This window comes from Halichoeres trimaculatus, unplaced genomic scaffold, assembly GCF_033239565.1.
Source record: "Halichoeres trimaculatus isolate MK-OKI-2021-1 unplaced genomic scaffold, fHalTri1.1 fHalTri1_scaffold_5, whole genome shotgun sequence".
Classification (NCBI taxonomy): Eukaryota; Metazoa; Chordata; class Actinopteri; order Labriformes; family Labridae; genus Halichoeres; species Halichoeres trimaculatus.
This window is the reverse complement of record NW_027437183.1, coordinates 36,145,773-36,168,286: the sequence shown is the minus strand read 5'-3', so window position 1 is coordinate 36,168,286 and position 22,514 is coordinate 36,145,773. Positions and strand designations below refer to the sequence as shown.

Genomic DNA, 22,514 nt, shown 5'->3' with positions numbered 1-22,514 from the left:
TATTCTTGGTGACATTACATAACTAACCTTAATTTGTACTGCAGAAAGGTGATATTTATTTAACATAAATATGACAGGTACAACAGGAAGATTGAAGCATCTGAAAAGAGGAAAGTTCATCAGGTTTAATGTAAACACTCTAAAATCCCACAGACACTCTGAGTCCGTGCAGCAGCCTGACAGTGATAACTTGAGACAAAGTATGAGAGAGTAGGACAGAGTAAACCCTGAGTGTTGTGTGCGCTCACACTGACACAGGTTAACAGGTTTATTAGTCATGACTGCACAGTCACACGCCGTCTTCATAACAGGCTCTCCAGGCCCTCTCCAATGTTCTCCCTGTAGGCGAAGCAGCTTGGGAAGATGCCGATGTTCCCGGCACAGTGTCCCTCCAGCCACTCCTCATTAACTGCAGAGAGGGGAGGAGAGTGCCGTGAAGAGGCGGTGAGCTTTCAGACTGAACAGGGAGAGACGTAAAGAGGCAGAGAGACTCACATCTGAGCCCAGGAGGACTCAGAGTGGAAATAAAGAGACCGAGAGACGCTTTAAGACCCCGCTGAGGTCCACCTGCAGACCTCACCTTCACCCAGGATGTCGATGGTGTCTCCCTCACTGAACTCCAGGTCCTCTGGGCCCTGGCCAGAGTAGTCATACAGCGCCACCATCTGGCACAGGATGGGACGATTGACCAGGGGGTCTTCTTTCTGTGTTAAACCACAGGAGGAAGTAGATTCTGTTATATGATCATCTGAAGAGAGATTTTACAAAAGTGCAGGGATTTAAAGTGTTGGTCTTAAAATTTAAAGGCAGTCTGCTCCTTCAGTCAATCCAGCCAACATGTCAAAATAATACAGCAACATGAACTCAGAGCTGCTTATTTTAGCATAAATTAAGACAAAAAAACACTAAAATTGTGCTTCTTCACAGGATGGACAAGATGTGACAAACTACACCCAAAGGGAAAAATCAAAAACATTTGGATGACAGAATTAAAACAGGCTTCAATGCACAGTTTAGTGTTCATGCTTGGTCAAACGGAGGGCAAAAAGACACAAAGAAGAGAAGGTTTGATCCTTTTAAAACTGAAAACACAGTGTTAGAAATGATGGAGTGTGTGATGCTCATATAAGAAAATATTACCACATGATTTTTTCCATATTTGAAGCATTTACATCAGAGGCCTAGCAACTCTTAGTATTATATCTATAAATGTTCAAAGTAACATGTTAATGCTCTTTTTGTTAACTACTTCTGTGTTTTAAACCCCCTTGTTCCATCATCACAGACTGATGAAACCAACGCTCACCTTTCCCTCAGGTGTCTCTGATCTCAGATGATCAGTGGTCAGTTTTCTGCTGTGTTCTGTGCTCCATAAACATCAACTCTGCTTCTGACCAAGAAACATGTTCTCCATTAGGGGGCGATATGGAGGAAAATATGTCAGGACGTTCTTATGGCAAGGACAGGATCTGGATTTTATCAGGATTTATTTCACATTTTGAAATATGAACAGATTTTTACATGGTCTGTTTTATTTTGAAAGTCTCTGGGTGTTTTTTGGTAGTTTTTGGTCATTACTTCCAGTCCAGCTCGATCTGACCTGCGCTGAATTTATGCGTCACAGCTCCACATCCGGCCAGAATAGCATGACTACGTATTAGCTGTGACCTGCTGGACCAGCCACGTAGCCGGACCGCAACAGAGCGGATCCAGTGTAAGTTGACACATTGACTTGAATGGAAACCTATCTGATCCATTGCCAAGACGGAGCGGAGACGGACTGGAGACGGACTGGAGACGCATCTGGTGTATTTCAGCTGTGACATGGTTGTTTCTTGATGTTTTGGTTGTTTCTGGGCAGGGAGTAAGCATGGTTACCTCAGTCAATCACAGCCAGTGCGTAAGTGACTTTGTGTGTTGATTAGCAAGTGGAAGAAACTAAGGGCATATTCAGACCTGGACTGTTTGCTCCACTTTAAACGGACCAGGATTCATTTTCCACGCTGGTGCGGACTTTTCATGCAGGCGTGAATAGACACAAACGAACCCTGGTACGGACCAAACAACCGGACCAAGACCCACTTTTTGAGGTGGTCTTGGTCCGCTTCCAAACGAACTCTGGTGGTGCGTCTGCACAGTACGAAATCAGGGAGATTAGCACCATAAAAAAAATTGTTGGGCTTTTCCAGCATGTTTGTCCTTGTCAGCCACCGTACCAGTTATTTTAAAAGTGTTTCAGCTCTAATCTGTCTAAGAGCCCTTGCAGCCTCTTCAGACCCCGTGGACATGTCCCTGCAGCTTATGTGTGATTTCACGCCCTCATGGTGCGAAGTGTTGACCTCACCTGACACCACAGGGTGGCCCTGCCGGCCTCAGCTACCTCCTGCACGGTGCGTCCTGGCTCCTCCTCCCCACCCAGAGGTATGAGCGCCCGGGAGCTGTGCAGCTTGTGTCTGATGAGGAACAGAGAGGGAGGGACGGAAGTTGTGGTCATCATGGGACAAACATTGGTGGGATGAAGACAGGAGAGATTACAAGCAGTGAAACAAGAGTCTGATGCATGTTATTTGTTATTCTTCATCCTATCTTTATCCTGACATCTAGAGGAATGAGCGGCTCCTGTTGTTATTAATCCTCTCAGCTCTCGCACAGATTCTGTGATGTTTTTCTCTCGTCGTGCAGATTTGTCAGCCCTGCTCTGCTGTTTACTGCTGTGTGCTCGTGGTGTGTGCAGCTGCAGCCTCAGTGCTCTTTTTCTCACATTAGATATTAGGCCCACAGGGTGGAGTGGACAAAGAAAAGCATATTTTTAGAAATGCAGCATCACTTGTTAGAATTCAGAGAGACAGAAGTGGGTTGGCAGGCCTGTGGTTACCTGAGGCGCAGCTGAGACGCTGGCTGTCCCAATTTCTGTGCGATTCTCTCCTTTAACTCGCTGTACTGTGTGTCCAGAGGGACCGACAGAGCCACTGTGTATGTGTAGTGGACTTTCACCACCACAGATCCCGCCTCTGCCCCCTGAGCCGAGTCTGCTTGCTGGAAACAAACCACACAGATCAAAAGGAAGCAAACACAGCTTGGATTTAAAAAGATTCATTTAGTGCAGTCAGTTAGTTCACATGGTTAGAACGCAGGGTAACTGTGTCTGTATCAGTGTCAGAATAATTGGCTGTATTACTTTGCACAAATGATGTAAAGAACACACACGACCTCATGACCACACTTAACTCAGGTTGTTAAAATTAATGAGAGCCAACGTGAAGAAGCACTGCCAGGGGAAGATGTAATATCTGCAGATATTCCCATCAGCGATGGAGCCGGGCTGTTTGACTCAGGTAGCTCTACGATGAGCACATCAGGACTTACTCTAAATCCAGGAGGGTCTCCACTAACCCTGTCTACTTTCACCTGTGATTTAAAGAATCCCAAACATGGGATATCCTTGGATTAGATTTTAACTTCAAAGGTATGGGTAGCAACATTTTGGCTCGCTCTAGAGCGTGTATTTCAACAATTGGGCCACAAGGCTTACAGCCTATTTTAGTTAAATTGTTGGTTGTAAAGAATTGCTTAGAATCAGGTCTTATTTGTATCTGCTGCCATTGGTCTATTAAATAGCTATTGCATTCTTTTGCCCAATGCACTTTACCTTTTTTAAAAAAAAAAAAAAAACATTTTTTCTTATCTTTGTTTATCATTTAGATCTCTTAATTATTATTTAAAATCATTTTATTTATTTTTTTTTTCTTTTCTGTCATTTATATCTTTTTCCATAATATTTTTTCATCATTTTATCCCTTTCATCCTGTTTCCTTTTTGTCATTTTTTCTTTTTTTAAACTTTTTTAATGAATTTTCTTTTCATTTTTTCATCAATTTTTAAAGTTTTTTCTTTTTCATCACTTTATCATAATCTTTTTACAGTTATCATATATATCGTTTTTATAACATTATCTTTTTTATTTCCCATGGATTGTATTATTTATATCTTTTTGATGTTTATCATTTTTAATCACATTTTCTTTTTATCATTTTCATCATTTTTATCTTTATATATATATATATATATATATATATATATATATATATATATATATATATATATATATATATATATATATATATATATATATATATATATATATATATATATATATATGTATATATATATATATATATAAAATTTAACATTTTTATTTTGTTTATTTATTTACTTTTTTTTTTTTTTATCTAATCTTTTTTTATTATTATTCAAAATGCTGGAGAATCCCTGCTGGGTTTCACAGTTAATGAACTTATACATTTGATGTGGATAATTTATTTGTGTTGTTTATGTATCTGTATGTCTGCAGCCGCAAACAAATTTTCCTGTAAGGACAATAAAGAATTTTATTTTATTTTATCTTGTTTTTTTTTTATCTTTTTTTTATTTTTTTCTTTATCCTTGTTTGTTTGCCTGTTTGTGTATATTCTGTGTTTGCCTCGTCATAATGTTCAGAAGGTGTGAAAATTTGAGAAAATACAGTAGTCAGATTTTCATAAATCAAAAATGTTTTTTGTATACATTTAATTGTATATGGAGAAACTTACATATGGTAGCACTTTAAACTTGGATGCTAAATATTGTTATTATTTATTTTTCTGAACACATTAAATGTCACCATCACAGGGTGATGCACAGATTATATATGTATAAAATGGTTGTCATCTCTACATAGGTCTCTTAAAAAGGGCAATGAAAGTTGTGATATGATGGCAATAAAAAGTATTTTTAAAAAAAAGGACAATAAAGAAACCTTGACCTTTGACCTTTTTTTCATTATTTTAATCTCACTGCCATTTCTTTTTCATTTTGAACTCTACTCAGAACCTTCCAAAGACCCAACAGTGCAAAATGTAAATTCCTGCAATTTTTCATCAGGTCCTAAAATTTTCATCAGTTCTGTTTTCATGTTCCAGTTTGAGGCAGATAGCTTCTGCCATTTTATCTCCTATGTCCAGTGAGTTTTGGTCACTTCACTAACAGCTTAAATTAAGGCAGAAAGAAAGATTGAAACCCAAACCAACATGGATAGACCAGTTAAGGAGAACATATATACCAGCAGTGAAAGAGGAAAGTCAGCCTGGAGGAGGACAGAGAAGATCTGCTCTAGTGCATCAATAAACTGGAAGCAGATCAACTGTAGATCGTTTATCTGTTCAGGAGGCATTTCAAAATAAATTTAGTGTTAAATAATATTACCAGTCAGTGTGCTGGATGTAAGTGACGGGAAATAAAGGAGTCACACTGGATCAGCCCTTGTAAAATGTTAGTGGCACGCAGAGGAACAAAGAATATTTATATTCAGAGGCTTCTACCTCCACTTTGTCTGAGCGGCTGCGTGACTTAATCGGGACACATCAGCGCTCCCCAGTTAAGATCACCCTAACAAAACAAGTCCGCACAATCCCTCTATATTTAGCTGACATGAGAAGAGAAGCGCGTGTGCTTGTGATGTGTGAGGGAAAGAAGTTTGATGTGATTTCAGCCCGCACAGATGAATCAGGCCACTCAGAGGGGATATTACCTGGTCACTGGCTGCGTTGGCTGTGTACCTGGGAGGCTCTGGGGCTGGCAGCGGTGCGTGGGTGGCTGTAGTGTAGGATGGAGGTGGAGTGTCTGTGGAGCTAAAGCTCACTGCAGGGAAAACACAAAGCAGGTAGAGTCTGAGCACACACCATGCAAATGAAGGCTTAGACGAGGAGCTAAAGGTTTGTTCCACTCCAGCAGCTCTAACCTGGAGATACTTACCTCCCTGTACCTACACAGCTTCAGTTTCCCTCATCAATCCTTAAAGAGGGGGCACTCTGCTTTCCCTTCTTTAAACATGGATAAGAAGTAAGAATATTCAGACTAAATGTGTGCAGATTTTTAAACTTCCATGTGTTCATATGTTGTAGAAATCCCTTAATCTGACTCTAAACTGATCAAAACTCTCAATTCTCAGAACAGCGTGAGATCTCCATGAGATCTTTACGAGACTTGCTGAAATATTGACGTCACCATATAAGGATCTGCTAACTAGATTGTGACATGTTGGCAGGATGGGCCTCAGACACCAAGGTCTGCCCATAGCCCCGCCCTCAAAGGCCTCCGGAGGGCTGGCCAATCAGAGGGAGGGGGGTTTGTGCAGCAGGGATCCCTAAAGAGACAGCATCTCAAATGGAGGCTGAATTAAGAGTTTCCTAAAACACCAGTAAGAGAAAAGCAGGGATTCTTTTTGGTGTTGCTGTAAATTATGTAAAGCTACTATGGGGGCACCACAGGGACAGAATAAAGACTAAAAATATAGCGCGGTATCCCCTCTTTAACATGCCTCCTTTGGTCCTTCCTGCTGTTTTTTAGTGGAATAATGAAGCATGTTGGTGGTAACTCATGCTGGAAGGCATGGAAAGCCTCCACTGTAACATAACTGAAGCTGATCATTGTTCCTGACATCCCTCCTCCTCCTCCTCCTCCTCCTCTTCCTCTTCCTCCAAACGGGGATCCAGAACAAGCTTGTTTTAAAACTCTTGGCTTCAGAAATTGTTACAACTTGTTATCAAACCACGGCACTTTTCAAAGCAGAAGTGTTATAAACTGCAGCGCATCGAGCATCTGCTTGAAGCTGGCTGCTGAAACACTGAAAACTACACACACAGACACACACACAGACACACACACAGACACACACACAGACACACACACACACACACACACACACACACACACACACACACACACACACACACTAGTGAAGCTATCTGTCAGTCAGAAACTAATTTTAATTAAAGATGTTCAGATTTTATTGAGTGTAAAGACTGAAGCCCATTAAAGTCCCTGAGAGGAGTTTCTAAGTGATCTTAAAAAGTCTCACTTCTAGATATTTATGTCTAATCACAATCCAGAATTTCGAATCAGATGATCAGTGCCAAAACAGGTCATTCCCCAAAAATAATTTCACCTTCCTGGTCAGGTCACTCAGTGGGGTCACGGCATTTAGTCTCAGACAACACCACGCAACAGAGAGAGTGTCAGACCTGTCAGTCATGTGATCTGAGCTCTGCCTCTGATTGGGCAAACTTGTAAACTGAATAACTTTTAAACCCCTGAGTTAGAAAATAAATTACCATCTGTACAGTGTGTGCCAATGGAGAAGTTAGTGATTCAGACCCAAGCTGTTTTTTTTTTTTTTTAACCAGGCTTTCAAATGTTTTAAAGATGTTTTTTTAAGGCTTAGTGTGTCTGTGGTTTCTGGTCTTTCTGCAGCCAGCCTCAAGCAGACTGTCAACAGACAGCAACGTTTAGCACTTCAGCATTGGCTTCATTTTTCACCTGAAAAATGTTTCTTGGATTTCTTTCGTGGTGATGGAGGCTGGAGCCTAACTGTCAAAGAGAAAAAGGAGGTCAGAGTAGACGAAAGCTAAACAGGAGAGTGATGGAGCATGGGCTGAAACACATGTAGTAGCACTCTGTCTAACTTTTTGTTCTCACATGCCACATTAGTATTTGCAAAGCGAGCAACAAAGCAGGACAATTTGTTTTGAGTATTTCATTAAAACAAGGAAAAATTAAAATACGGATCTGTCACTGGAATTTAAAGCAAAGCAACTGTGATTTTAAACCACATGAATTAAAGTGAAATAGCAATGAAATGATCATTAACAATGTGTACTATTTTTAACTAAATATTTACTATTAATTATTTTTTTCCCATTTTGGCTCTTACAACACAAGCTAAGCCGTTTGTGACAATGTTCACTCCAACCCACATGCAGCATTTATTCTGCAGTGGTTTGTTCAAACTTACCGAGCCCCAGACATGACATAGTGAAGAAAAAGATAATAATTTGTGAGCTTGAAATAATACTTTGTCCCCACAAAATACTAATTTGTTCTAACAAAATACTAATTGAAAATATCCTTATCATTTCTGGACAGGTTGGTAAGCAAATCGAGCGCACCTTCTCCACCAAATCAAGTAGCCTTGTCCTATTTAACCCTGATTCAGCCCTCCTGACAATCGTTGGAGAAACGTGATCCAGGATCCAGATTATCTTCTAGGATGCGCGAGTGATGGATCAATCTCAAGCCCCACGGTCATCGCACAGGCTTGTTAGAGCTGCCCCAATCATTTTCAAACATGTTTGATATTTATCAGGATGATTACGCCATTCATTCTCACCAGGGCCGGCCCTGGCATAGGCAGTATAGGTAAATGCTAGGGGCACCGGCAATCATAGGGGCACCAGCACGGCTTTCTTTTTTGTATAGAAGAATTTCCAGACTTAAATTCAGTAATGTTACAAAAGAATCCAGCAAAACATGTCAATAACCTTAAAAACGCCCTACTTTCCTGCACTCGGCTTGACCCTGAAGGGCGCATGATCACAACACCGCTCCTCCTCACCTGCTCATTTGTGATGGACAGGCAGTTTATGCTGCCTAAATGATACTGACTGACAGTATGCTAAATAACAGGAATCACATCAAAAAGCCAAAGCCTTCAGGAGCCCAGGGGTGAAAGAGAAGAAGAGAGGAGGAGAAACGCTAAAAAGACAGAGGTATGTGCGTCATGTTATTTAGAAGTTTTACTCGCAGTTATGCTAGCTTGTTATCAGTTAGTAGTCACGTTTGACTGTGTAAGTCCTAACTTCTAATAAAAATAACGTCAGTGATTTTCACTACTTTTTAACCAGGTGAACAAACATTTTTATACGTGTAGATAAAATAACCAGGTGTAGAATTACAGTTTTTCTTTAGTGAGGCAGGTATCATTAGAGTCCTGCTTCTTATTAACATCATTGTGCATTTAGTAAGCTAACATTCAGCTAGTTTCAAATACAAATATTGTAATAAATAGTTTGAAGCACACTTGCCCTGCTGCTCTGATGAAGAGAAAACAAACCAAGGAACCTCTGGAATTAAGCTTTTCAAATGTTTGCTTTATAACCAATAAATATTCACTACTACTATCATGACTGATATATGTGACAAACTTGATTTCTTATTTATTGTATTTTGTTATAGGTTCTTGTGATATACAGATTTTCAAATCTTCAGTTTGTATTTATAGATCTTTGTATTTCTTGTTTTTTTTTTTTTTGTATATATTTAAATTTGATTAAAGTGTTTATTTGCAGGTTTTTCTTTGATAGAAATGAAGTCATTAAAACGTAGTTTCATTTAAGTATGTAAAAAATTGTAGTTGGTGCTGGAATACAAGGGGCACCAGATGAAATCTTGCCTGGGGCACCAAATTGGTTAGGGCTCTGATTCTCACTGAGGATGGCAACAGCCAATCAGAGAGAGCCCCCTACAACAGACAACAACCGCACAGACAGCTCATGTTGTCCGCTAACCATAACTTCATTTGGATGCGTTTTGTCTCTTTTTACTTTTCTCACTGCAAATACTTTCTACATCCATCACAGCACTAGTCTCCATTTTTTGTGCTTTATCCTAGTGATGTTCGATACCACCAATTTTCTCCCCGATCCGACACTGAGTAAAATTCAGGCTGGTATCTGTGATACAGATTGGATGCCGATACTCAGAGTAGATACATGTAAAGTGTCTGGTAAATCTTAAAAACTGTATCACTAAATCTAATTTGCCAATGCAATATTTAATCAAATTAATAAATGCCACAATAATTTCACAAATTGTCAACACCTGAATTTATTTATTCAACAGTTAAAGCAAATTAGACAGGTTGTAAATAATAACGGATATATTTCATAGATTAAATGTTATTTTTATTCATCTGTTATAATATATACTTTTCTTAACTCACTATGACTGTTTTATTGCAAACGTTCTGTGTATTTTAATGACACCTGGTGTTTGTAATCCACTTTAAATGATCAATTCCTTCGGGAACCTTACCTTAAGCCTATGTGAGATTATCTCTCTGATACACATATCATTACTCCAAACAAACTCATGCAGCCATTTGTCGAATCGTGTATTTATTTTATTACTTATTTCACAACCATATCTATTATTTTGAACAACCCCAACAGCAACAGTGCTCTACATATATCACAAACAGCATCTTAGCTGTCACAGCCTGACGGTCAAGATGCTGACCGAACAGACTCAGTGACCGAGCAGCGTGCAGCTGCACTTGCGCATTTCACACTTACCCAGGCGGAAGCGAAAGTAGGTCCCGCCGAACGGCGTGTCATTTAGATACACTCAACAATTTGGTGACTTTTCACTGTGTTCCTGTTCATGATTTACAGGACAAATGACTGAAGAATCAAAAGTATCGATATTTTAGTTTTGGAATAGATTTTAAAGCACAGAGAGCTGGTTTCGTAAATAACAATATTTTACTATCGATCTGCACATCACTACTTTTTGCTCAGGGCTCCACATTATAATTGTTGTTTTGTCCTCTCTACAAGTTTTGCCTTTGATTTGTCTCTGTGTCGGCATCCACTGGTCACACACCATAAACTATTACAACTTTTTTTTCTGATTCTGCACAGAGCAACAAAAAAATAAAAGTCTGTTTGAGAGGAAGCCTCAATGCCAGGTGGACAGTTCACACCAAGAAGATTTCTGACCCTGAAATGATCTGATCTAATAAAGAGGTGCTCGCTGGAGCAGACCATCTTTTCTAAAGTTTTATGACTTCAGAGAAAGAGAAAGGGGTGTGTGATAGGTTTTTACCCCGAGGAGGAGCTGCTGAGCTGGACTTGGGCTTGGGGCGAGTAGGTGGTTTCAGTCCTGGAGGGAGGGGGATCCCACTGGGAACACTCTGGAATAAACGAGAGCACAGAGAGGTCAGAAAAACAGCGTGTCGCTCAGTGGAGAGAAATCTTTGCATCCTCCTCCCAGCTGGAAAGAAGCAGAGTGATCTGTTTATTTCAGAGCGTTTTTATCTGTTTTCCTGACACAGCACTTCTTCCTGTGGCTTCTCAAGGGTAAAAGAAAAGATAAAGCAACACTCAGCATCAGGGTAATTTCCACAGTCCCCAAAGTGCCACCATTAGACTCTCAGCTCAAGCAGAGACTTCATTTTCTGAAAAAGACCCAATAAGGGGCTTCACAAAACAGATCAGGCAGTGTGTGATGAAATGGTAGAGTTCATTACGTTGTCTTTTTTGCCTTTGGATGACTTCACATCTGCAGGTTCGAGCAGGGTGACAGGCAGGAGTCCTCTCTGAAGAACAAAGACGCAGACAAATCAAGAAACACACCAGAGCTGGAATATGACATCATGGTGTCCTCATTTCATCACAGACTCAGCTCCTCTCCCTCTGCTCACCTGTCCATCATAAATGACCGTCACCATCCCGTCCCTGTCCTCCTCAGCAAATATAAACACCATGGCTCCACCCGGCACCGTCAGCTGGTCCTGCCCTCGAGCCATGTAAGGAGTCTTCACACGCATGTACCGAGTATCTCTAACAGGACGAGAAGAGGAAATCACTCACACAGGTTTTATTCTAACAGCAGAGCACTCTCTCCAGCTCAGGCTATGAATGTTTAATCTGAGAGGCCCACTCACTGAGATCCATCCGTTTTAGGCTCGTAGAAACCAGGTTTCTAAAGGGACAACACGTCACTGTTAAAAAGATCTGCCATGTCATATATTATTCACCATGATACTGTGTTTTTTTTTTCTTTTTTTTACCTGCAGCCTCAAAGGTTCAAAACCTCCAAAATCATCATTGGGTACAATGGAGAAAATCACCTGCAGGGAGAGAATCAACATCAGCAACTTACACACATCCTCCTGCAGATGGTATATCCTGTCTGGTGAATATTGCTGAAGTCTATTTCAAAATAAAAGGTTGTCAGTGGAGTCAAACTTTTTCAAGGAACAATATCTTGTCTGAATGAATGGAGCTAAACGCGCCTCCATTGCCAAAACATATGCACATTTTTTGGTTAATAAATTATTTTGTTCAAGAATAAAAAATACATTAGCTATGTCATAAAAACTGTCAGTCTGAAGTTAATGATCCTATAACTTGTCAGGAGTTGAGAAAGCATTTGTTTATCGAAGCATTATATATCTGGTCCAGTCCCCTGTTCCCTCTCAGTCATAACTCTTTATCTCAGACTCTTCTCTGACCGTCAGATCTTCCCAGAGGTCAGCACTGTCGCTGCATAGAGACAGAAGCCGTAGTCTGGCCTCCCTCATCGTTTCCACCTCTGACCAGCATGCCCGCAGATATCAGCACAGACTAAACTGAGTTTAAACTACAGTTTACAGTAGTTCACTAAGCTAATGCTGCTGTCTCTTAATCATAAATGTACGAACGCCTCCGTCAAGTTTGAAGGTGACTTTCATTCCCCCTTTAACCTCTGTTGGAGAAAACTTAATGTGTTTCCCGCATCTTTAAAGGAACAATCAAGTTACACAATCTATTGATAAAGTGACTATTATATTCTAGTTAAACACCAGAGCCAACTTCCAGCCCTAATACTGAGGGGCTAATAACTACATTGACTGGTGAGCCACAAACTGAAAGATAAAGAGGAGGTACTGAGGTTTTGTTAGGGTGTGGTCAAACTGGGCATCTGAACTGTGCCCACACTTCTACCCTTAAGTCCAGTTCATTTGGCCACTGTGGTCTAAAGTGTGCTTTGTTCAAGCACGGTACACTTTTCAGCTTCGGCACGGTTCACTACATGCTCAAGCACAAGCACACAGACACAACAAAGGCATAACCCATGATTGATAAACAATGCAACTGCTTCTCTCAACAACAGTTTTAAACAATGGTGGGGTGTTAGAGAGCTGTGTTAAATCGAAATGACTTAACATAAGGCAAAAAGTCTCTAAAGTTAGCACAGTATTCTCCCTGTTCACCAATGTGGTCACTCTGATGAGGCTTATTTTAAACAGACACTTCACAGTTGTAAGTGCCATACATGATTGCCCCCCTGCAGCGCTGTTCTCCGGCTGGAGAGTACGGCCAGCAGTACCAATATAAACCAGACCTTAGCGGGTATCACACACGCGCACAGCCCACCTTCGTCATCGTGAAGCGTCTGTTTACATGAAGCCCAATCTCATCAGAGTCAGCACAATGAGACACAGGGAGCACTGCTACAACTTTAGAGACTTTTGGACTTATGTTAAGTCGTTTTCGCCCGACACAGCCCTCTAACACCCCGCTTTGTTTAAAATGATTGTCGAGAGACGTAATAGATCGCACACGCTGTCCGCGTGCTTGTGCTCGTGCATGAAGTAAACCGTACCGAAGCCCACCTCTTCGAAGCGTGCCGAAGCACGGAAGGGAATCGTGCTTGAGCACGGCACAGTTGCGGTCACACTGACCTTTCCAAACATGCTGTAGGGCTGTAACGGAGTAGTATGGCCTCAGGCCATACTGGCTAACAGGGGGACAGCACTGTGGGGGGATGGGGAGGCAATTATGTTACTCCAATATGACCCATTAGCAGGTATCACATATGCACACACACACACACACACACACACACACGCATGACCTGTCTACGTCATGGTGCAGCGTCTTTTTTACAGGAAGTGCGATCTCATCAGAGTCAACACAATGAGACAAAGACAACTCTGCTACAACATAAAAGACTTTTTGGTTTATATTTAGTTGTTTTGGTCAGACACAGCCCTCTAACACCTCACTGTTGTTCAAAATGATGTCAGAATCATCATGGATCATACCTTATGTCCGTGTGCTTGAGCTTGTGCATTAAGTGAACCGTGCCGAAGTTTACCTCTCCAAAACGTGCCAAAGCAGAGAAGTGAAACATGCTTAAGCACGGCACGGTTGCGATCACACTGGCCAAACAAGCTGGACTTTAGGGTTGCCAGTGTGACCACACTCTTAGTCCTTATACTGTCCCTCTGGACCCCCTGTAGTAGCTTCACATGGTTTACAGCTTAAAAAAAATAGATCTCCATTTTCCTGAAGGGTTTTGTTTTAGCTGCTGTCTCTTTAAAGCTCCCCACTCCACATACCCCCTTCCCTCTGATTGGCCAGCCCTCTGGAGGCCTGTCAGGGGCAGTTCTTTGGGGAAACCTGGTGTCTGAGGCCTGTCCCCTGAATGTGTCATCAACCAGTTAGGATGTCCTTATGTGATGACCTCATTTCAGCAGGTCGCATGAAGATCTTGTGAGGAGGATCTGTGGTGTTGTTTTTAGAACGAAGCATTTTGAGCAGTTTACAGACAGATTCAAGAAACTGTGCACATGGATATGTGGAGGTCTGAAAATCTGCACACGCTCAGTCTGACATCAAGCATTGATAGTTAATATCTATGTGAGAAATATGAGAAGAAGCAGATCACCCCTCTTTAAACCCTGGACTTGATGTAACCACCAGTCCTACTCCTCACTGAGCACCAGATGGTGCAGCACCTTACCAGTAGCATGCTGCTGACCCACTCTAATTTACTCCGCTCCCTAGGATTTGATCCTTTTAGGCTGTTTAGTTGGGCCCTTTGTATTTCTAATCTGGTGCTGTAATAACAGGCTGATAGCTGTCTTAACATGGGGTTAAATGTCACTGTGATTCTCAGACACTGGACGACCCCTGTGCACCAACGTGCCCCCACTTCTCTGTGTTCACTTTACCTTTGATTTGCCCAGGAAGTCCTTCTGCTGCAGCTGCTCCACATCCTGTTTCCTGGGTCTGAACACGGCTCCCTCAGGTACCAGGAGAGGAGCTGGGATCTCCTCCCTCTGAGGGAGGAAAGACACAAAGAGAGAGTGTTTGTGTTTACACATGTACTGAAACTTTCTTCAAACTTCAAATCAGTGATTAAAGTCAGAATACTTTCACTGAACAGTCACATCACCATTTCAGAAAAGTCCCGCGAGGCACAGTAAATGTCACACTCTCATATGACTCATGGCTCTGGGAGTCAGATCTGATATGATCTGTTTGTGTGTTCAGAGGAATTATTCAATAAAACTCTGCTGAAAGTTCCACAGTCTGCGTGATGGTTTATTGTCACCATGGTGACTTCACTCCTCCACACACACATATTCACATCAAATCTTCTCATCACCAGGTTACATCTCTAAGAATACAGCGGGTCACTACTGTGCTGTGTTTTCTGAAGTCCAGAGTCAGAGCAGATGTTTAACAGGAAACTTTAGAGCTCTTCATGCTGCCTTCAGCTTCAAGCTTTGCGAAGAGGCTGATTTCAATTTCCAACAGGACTTGGCTCTTGCTCACAGCGCCAAAAGAAGCAAGAGCTGGTTGAATCACCATGATATTACTGAGCTCGCTTGGACCTGAACCCCAGAGAGGATCTATCAGGCCCTGTCAAGAGGAAGATGAGAGACACCAGACCCAGTAACACAAACGAGCTGAAGGCTGCGATCAGAGCGACCTGAGCTTCATAGGAGGATAGGATCATAAAGGTGTTTTCAGATTTGTTGCCTGAACATCCATGATGAGAATCTCCTGTTCCACCACCTCCCAAAGCTGCTCTATTGGATTGAGATCTGGGGACTGTGGAGGACATTTGAGTACAGAGAACTCATTGTCATGTTGAAGAAAGCAGTCTGAGATGATTCCAGCTTTATGACATGGAGCGTTATCCTGCTGGAAGTAGCCATCAGAAGATGGGTACACTGTGCTCATAAAGGGATGGACATGGTCAGCAACAATACTCAGGTAGGCTGTGGACTTTAAACCATGCTCAGTTGGTACTAAGGGGTCCAAAGTGAGCCAAGAAAATATCCCCCACACCATTACACCACCAGCAGCAGCCTGAACCGTTGATACAAGGCAGGATGGATCCATGCTTTCATGTTGTTGATGCCAAATTCTGACCCTACCATCTGAATGTGGAGCAGAAATCCAGACTCATCAGACCAGAGATGCTCTTCTGCAGACCTCGGTTGTAACCAGTGGTTATTTGAGTTACTGTTGTCTTTCTATCAGCTCCAACCAGTCTGTCCATTCTCCTCTGACCTCTGGCATCAACAAGGCATTTTGGCCACAGAACTGCTGCTCACTGGATATTTTCTCTTTTTGGGGACCATTCGAGATTGGTTGTGGGTTAAAATCCCAGTAGATCAGCAGTTCTATGAAACACTCAGATCAACAACCATGCCATGTCCAAAGTCACTTAAATCACCTTTCTTCATTCTGATGCTCAGTTTGAACTGCAGCAGCTCCTCACCATGTCTACATGCCTCAATACAATGAGCTGCTGCCATGTGATTGGCTGAATAGAAATTAGTGTTAACGAGCAGCTGAACAGGTGAACCTAGTAAGGTGGCTGGTGAGTGTAAATGAACATACTTTTCAGGAGGCCAAAGTTTCTGTGTTTAAAAACTGTTTTCATCTCTGTAGGTTTAGAGCTACTGAATTTTGATACTGTAAGCCATAATTGACACAATCAGAACTCTTTATTAAATGAACTCCTGGGATTAAATTAAAGTTGCAATGATAACTTTTATTTATTGGGAAGTACCTGGAGATGTGTTTAATGTTAAAAGATGGCCTATTTAGAAAATCAAATTGCACTTAAAGACTGAAAACACATCCAGGGTTCATTGATGCCATGAATGCATCCAATGTTTAAATCCAGTCATGAGTTGATCTGGTTCTGGTTACAAAGGATGTGGTCTTAACTCTTGCAGCAGAGCTCAATCAGGACTCATGCAGAGAGAGCAGGTTGTGTGCTGGCTCTGTTTTAATTCTGAGGAGCTCCTGCATTCATTTTTTATGATTTATTCCTTCTGCCAAATGTTTTTCCTGCCTCTCCTGTTGAACAAGCTCACAAATTAACTCTCAGCATAATTTAGGATGTCTGTGGTATTAACTGGACTCAGCTGGATTAAAGCCCAACCTCTCACTCCTCCACTCAGGCCTGCTCAGGTGGAGACGTACAGTCACCTGCTGGCTGCCTGTGCCTTCTGATCACACCTACGTATGACAGCACACAGACCAGCTGCAGAGCAAACTGCTCCACCTGTGCTCTCTCCAGATGAGCTCTCTGTCCTCTCTGAAACCTGATGAACGGCACGTCAGTGCGCCAAATGGAGCACAGCTGATGGTCCGTTATCTCAGGGCGGACTAAACTTTCTCTACCTGAAGACAATCATCATTCTCTTCCTCTCACTGCAGAGGCATCAAGGCAGGAATGGCTGTAATAAAACATCCACAGCATCATCAGAGCAAGAACTCACCATGATGGCGTCCATGGCCACATCTATGTTCCCTCCTCGGCCTCCTTTCTCCTGGGACGCCGTCTGCAACACCTCCTTCGCCTGCTCCCACTGTCCCATCCGGCAGTACACAGCTGCTGCGTTATATAACACCTGATGGACACATCACAATCATTCGTTGTGTTTGAGCACAATGATCAGCCGAAGAGAGAAGAAGACTCAAATATTATATCTTCTTTGAACCAAACTTGGTGTGTGGAACAAAAACTCTTAAAGGCTGAAAGCATCATCATCATCATCATTGGAGTATTCAGCAGGGTAATGTGTCTGTTGAACAACCAGAGACCTGTTCCATTTTCCACCAGTCGTTACACCTTGGAGAATAACAGCACACACACTGCAGGGTTTGATATTTCCACGGTTCACAGAAAGACTGAAGAGCTTCATTTGTTGCAAACACACGTAGAAATAAGGAGTTTGAAATGATTTTTACTTCCACTGCAAACCATCCACATCTGAGGAAGTCTTTAAAAACACAGCTTCATGAAGGGTTTGCTGTGGGCTCAGAGGATGAAGCAATCATCATCTGATGATGACCTCTAAATAAGACTGTTCCTGTCAGAGCTGTACAGGCACTTTCTGTGTGGATACACTGCAATTTCTTTGCTTCACTTTCTTTTTTGATGTTTTCTCAGTTAAACCAGGAACTTTCCTGCCTGGCAGTAAGGTTCCTAGTGCCTAACTGTTATTGTAACAAGGCAGAAATATGGGTTTTATCTTTAATTTATTGAACATTTTTTAGGTATACTTTTATAATTGAGTTTATTTGTTAGTTGTGTTTTATTGCTTTTATTCTATTTTATTTATGCATGTTTTTATGATGAATTAACCATCTGCCTTGATACACTGATTGCTAATTGGACGCACCATTAGAGTTTGTGGGCTTGACGGATAACCTGGTGGAAAAATGGGGGACAAAACAAGGAGCCCACCCGGCCAATTGGCAGTTAGGGGAGGGAAAAGCCGCGATTTGACGTGCCACGAAGTGGACGTCTTGCTGCTCTTTTAAGTGATGTTTTAAGTGTTGGACTCAACGCCTCCAGTTTTATCTGTCTCCTATTGATCTGTTTTAACCCACTTTTGAACAAGGACATCTTAAGTTGTTTTTAATGTTTTACATTTTTATGTGGGTTTTTACCTGTGCGATTTTAAGACTGTTTTTATGTACAAAAAATAAACTGTGTGCACCATTATCATCACTGCTTTAACCTGATTTTATTGCCAGGTTGCTGTCACCCGTAATTCAAAAGATACCTGTTTTTATTATCATAAATATTTTATTATTTTCAACACCACATTCATTTTAGTTGTAGTCTGCTTCTCACATTATGTCAGTCTTCTCGTTGTCTTGTGATGTTTGTGTCTGTTGCATATAGGCTGAGGGCAGAGACAGAGACAGGTGTCTCTGGGTCTTTGAGTTCATCAGTCCTGACTAGTGTTGGGAATAACGGCGTCAAAAGCAATGGGGTTACTAACACTGTTACTTTTTCCAGTCACAGGTAATCTAATTAATTCCTGTTTCAAGAGTTACAACACCGTTACCGACTGTGAAATGAGGTGTGTTACCATATATCTGACCTGACTCGCTCAGTCGGGCACAAGAGAGGAGCGGCAAATAAAATGTGGGGAAAAGCAGCTAACACATGAGTAATGATGAGAACAATCATGTTGACACATCTTAAACAAAGAGCTGATGCTTAAGTCAACTTTTCAGCTACAAATATCACACAGCTACCTGAGTGTGTCTGTGTAACCTGCAGTCAGAGAGGATCTCCTGCAGCGTCTTTGGATCAAACCAACTCCAGGGAGAGGGGGTGATGCTTTTCCAGGTTTGAATGTAAGGCACAAGTTGACGTCTTGTTTTGACTTGAAAAAATGTCAGAGATGACAGGACGAGACTTGATAATAAGGGGTTAATCTGGAGGAATTAGAAGTTGGGGGTGGAGTGCGAGCAAGCAGCAACCTCCAGTCTAAGAATATGAGACATTCTGAAGTGATAAAATCTGCTGTTTCTCCAGTGTCCTCTTGAGGCTGGCTCTGGAAATACTAAAAATCACATACACACAAAGCAAAAAAAAAAAAAGAAGCAGAAATTAACCTTTTTACAGCCTGGTTCAAAAAACATCTCCTGTCTGGGTCGTTTATTTTACTATCAGGACACACTGAACAGGGGGTGATTTTTTTTTTTTCTAACATAGCAATTCAGAGGATATTAAGATCGATCGATTGTCTTAATTGTATTTTAACTCTTAAACTTTATATGTGCAGAGAAGCGATTTTGCCAACAAAAGAAGCCATCTTAAAGAGGAGTGTCTGTGTGGCTCCAACCAATCATTTGCTTAAAAAAAGTCTCTGACCGAAACGCCACAATAAAGTTTTTCTTTCTGGAGGTTGGCCAGTGCACGGAAACTTTCTTCTGATGAGCATTTATCCCCTAATTTAACAAAAAAAACATTAAGAACTAGAAAAAAAATATCACTTCTTGTTGGACTGAAACAGGTGTACATATTCAATGGCAATAAAGACTGACCACTTAACCAGGTGAGCAAGTTTTTGGACAGAGGCCAGAGCACCCGGAAAGAATCCATACTGATGATGTCACAGTTTTCCAGGAAGTATCAGCCCCATTTGTAAAACTAATCTTACATTTAACTGGACTTGTTCCCTGATGGAAAACTGTGATGCTTTACCGAAGCAAGCACTGATTCTGAAACCCACAAACCATTGTTCTGTCTCCTCAGTATCATCGCCAGAAAAAGTCCCAGTAAAACTGAAAAGACAATGAAGTCAAACCTCTGTAGCGGATCAAACAGGAGGACTCATTAGTTTTAAACCCTGGCAGGACGGATTTCAGCTGCTTTGTTTGGATCTATCTGACTATCTGCAGGTGCACTGTGTGTGTGTGTGTGTGTGTGTGTGTGTGTGTGTGTGTGTGTGTGTGGCTACAGTGTGACTATTCCGTTTGTGAGAAATATGTACTGTTGTGTAACCTGTTGGCCTCTATCAATAGAGCTCTGTGTGCTCCCAGGTGTGTGTGACATTCAAACCACACAATGCAGGTGATGATGACACGGCTCCGTTTGTTCTCATTTCACATCCTGACAGAGCTCAGGGATCATGTTCCCTTTTCTGATTTCTCTCTATCAGGAGAAGCAGGCTGGAGGTCAGCGTTAACACGTCTCCACACAGGTGTGTGTCGGTATGTGCCTGTGTGTGAGACAGAGAGTGTGTGTGTCAGACCTGCCAGCTGTAGAGTCTGTATCTCAGCCCCAGCTGTCTGTAGTCGATGACCAGGTTTCCTCTCATGTGTTTTTGTGCCCAGATACAGTCTGACAGAGCTTCCTCCAACCTGTGCAGACAGACAGACAGAGCCATGGAGGTTCAGACTCGTACTTGGTGTCCATCAGTGTTTTGATGTAACATGTAATGTAAAAACACTTAGAGTCTTCAGAATACAGAGAAACCCTGATACCAACAGGAGGACAGTTTCCTGAGTCTGTAATGTGGTAAGTCTGTCCTTCAGATCAGGTGCTGCCCCCTACCTGTCAATCTGCATCATCACAGCTGCTCTCTGGAAGAAACCCACAGCAAGACGCTGATCCTTGGCGATGGTCAGGTCTAAGGCCTGAAAGTCAGACAGGAGCAGGCTGGTCACACACCAACACACAGTGAAGTCTGCTCCTTTTAATGAGTGTGATACAAACAGCTGAAACTGATCAGATTCAAAATCAAACCAGCAGAAAAGAGACTATTTCCAGTTAAATATCTGCCTCTGATGTCAAAGGAAGCTTCGTGTGAGGCACTTGATAAAATGCTTAAGGAGCATCACTGCATCCCTCTTTACATTGAACGCAGCAATTGTTTCTTTTCAGAGCACTTTTGAGAATAAAGCAGAATGAAAACACCTTCTCACGCATACAGAGAATGAGAGAGTGTCCCACATAAGCTCATTTGTTTTGAAAGAAACTCAGCTTAACTATTTATACTATATATACTATATATATATATATATATATATATATATATATATATATATATATATATATATATACATACATATAAATTAGGAGTGGGCAACGATTAATACTTTTAATTGTAGTTAATTGCATGATTTCCCTGATTAATCATAATTAATTGCATTGTAAATTCAATATCTAATAATGAATTCAAAAGCAGTGTATAGTGCACTTTTATTGGAATGTTCTACCATATGAATGAAAGTGCCATAACATCTGTCATGCAAACACTAAATCAGTACTTGTTATACAGTAATAGTTGAATCACATATTTAGTGCAAATCAAATTTACAAAATGTAAAAACAAAATTAAAGCTTGCCAGCATGCCACTGTCAGGGCATTAAAGTGATTCTCCGGTTAAGTTCAAGTTGGGTCCTATCACAAGGTTTAGGGCAGAAATTACCCCTACAGCAGTGTTTTTGTGCAGCAGAAGCCCAGAGCGCTCGCACCAAACACCCCCTCCCTGCTCCTCTGCCGGTTTCCTCTGCACTCAGACGGGGCCAATTTTACTTGACCAAAAACACTAACAAACGGACTGTCACCGAAAAAATCTGATATCCGTCTGCATTCACGATTTATTTAGAGAATTTTCTGCGCGTTACTTTCACACAAAAACACCACTAGATAAGGCTCTAGTTCTCATCGTGTCTCTTCGTCCTGGCAGACTACCTGTGTTTGTTTATATCTGTCACGCCGTGCGCGCAGACTGATACACTAAGCGGCGAGCGCCTTTAAGTTCCGTGGCGTTGCCCCTCTTCTCCATGCTTGTTTTGGTTACTCATCGTGTTTTTCCGCCAATTTCACTTCCGGTTCTGCAGCGGTCTGCAACAGACATTTACAAAATAAAAGCATGTGAGCGACATGCACTAATGTGCGATAAAATATATAAAGGCGTTAATAGATTGACTGGTTAACGCCAAAATAACGCGTAAACTTGCCCAGCACTTATATATATATATATATATATATATATATATATATATATATATGTGTGTGTATATGTACATATAAATATATACATAGATATATAGATACATTGATATAGATACACATTTTTTTTAATCATATAATTTTGGAATTATTTCAAGCAAACGGGACTTTAGGAAATTAAATAGACTTTTTGGTGAATGTTGCTTATATCAATTGGGCTGCAAAGATAATCTGCTTTGATCGGACTGCAGCGCCACCTCTTAGCCCAGAGTCTCACAAACACTGTGACGAAGACGTGACTCTTCACAAGACCTGTGTTAGTTTTGGAAATGAATGGAGATCAGATCTTCTTTTTCAC

The 22,514-nt window shown here is 41.4% G+C and overlaps 1 protein-coding gene across 1 annotated transcript in view; it reads right to left on the bottom strand.

Annotated features, from left to right (window-relative positions):
• The window catches only part of noxa1 (NADPH oxidase activator 1), a 42,018-nt gene continuing 19,504 nt past the window's right edge, over positions 1–22,514 (bottom strand). The window contains exons 4-17 of the mRNA XM_074669847.1: positions 20,752–20,834; positions 20,450–20,558; positions 17,171–17,302; positions 14,597–14,704; positions 11,666–11,725; positions 11,540–11,577; positions 11,297–11,435; positions 11,123–11,191; positions 10,699–10,786; positions 5,567–5,676; positions 2,876–3,036; positions 2,345–2,453; positions 581–704; positions 1–409 (exon numbers count right to left, since the gene is read on the bottom strand). Coding sequence (XP_074525948.1) covers positions 303–409; positions 581–704; positions 2,345–2,453; positions 2,876–3,036; positions 5,567–5,676; positions 10,699–10,786; positions 11,123–11,191; positions 11,297–11,435; positions 11,540–11,577; positions 11,666–11,725; positions 14,597–14,704; positions 17,171–17,302; positions 20,450–20,558; positions 20,752–20,834 — 1,437 coding nt within the window. The 3' untranslated portion in view covers positions 1–302. The remainder of the gene's footprint in view (positions 410–580; positions 705–2,344; positions 2,454–2,875; positions 3,037–5,566; positions 5,677–10,698; positions 10,787–11,122; positions 11,192–11,296; positions 11,436–11,539; positions 11,578–11,665; positions 11,726–14,596; positions 14,705–17,170; positions 17,303–20,449; positions 20,559–20,751; positions 20,835–22,514) is intronic.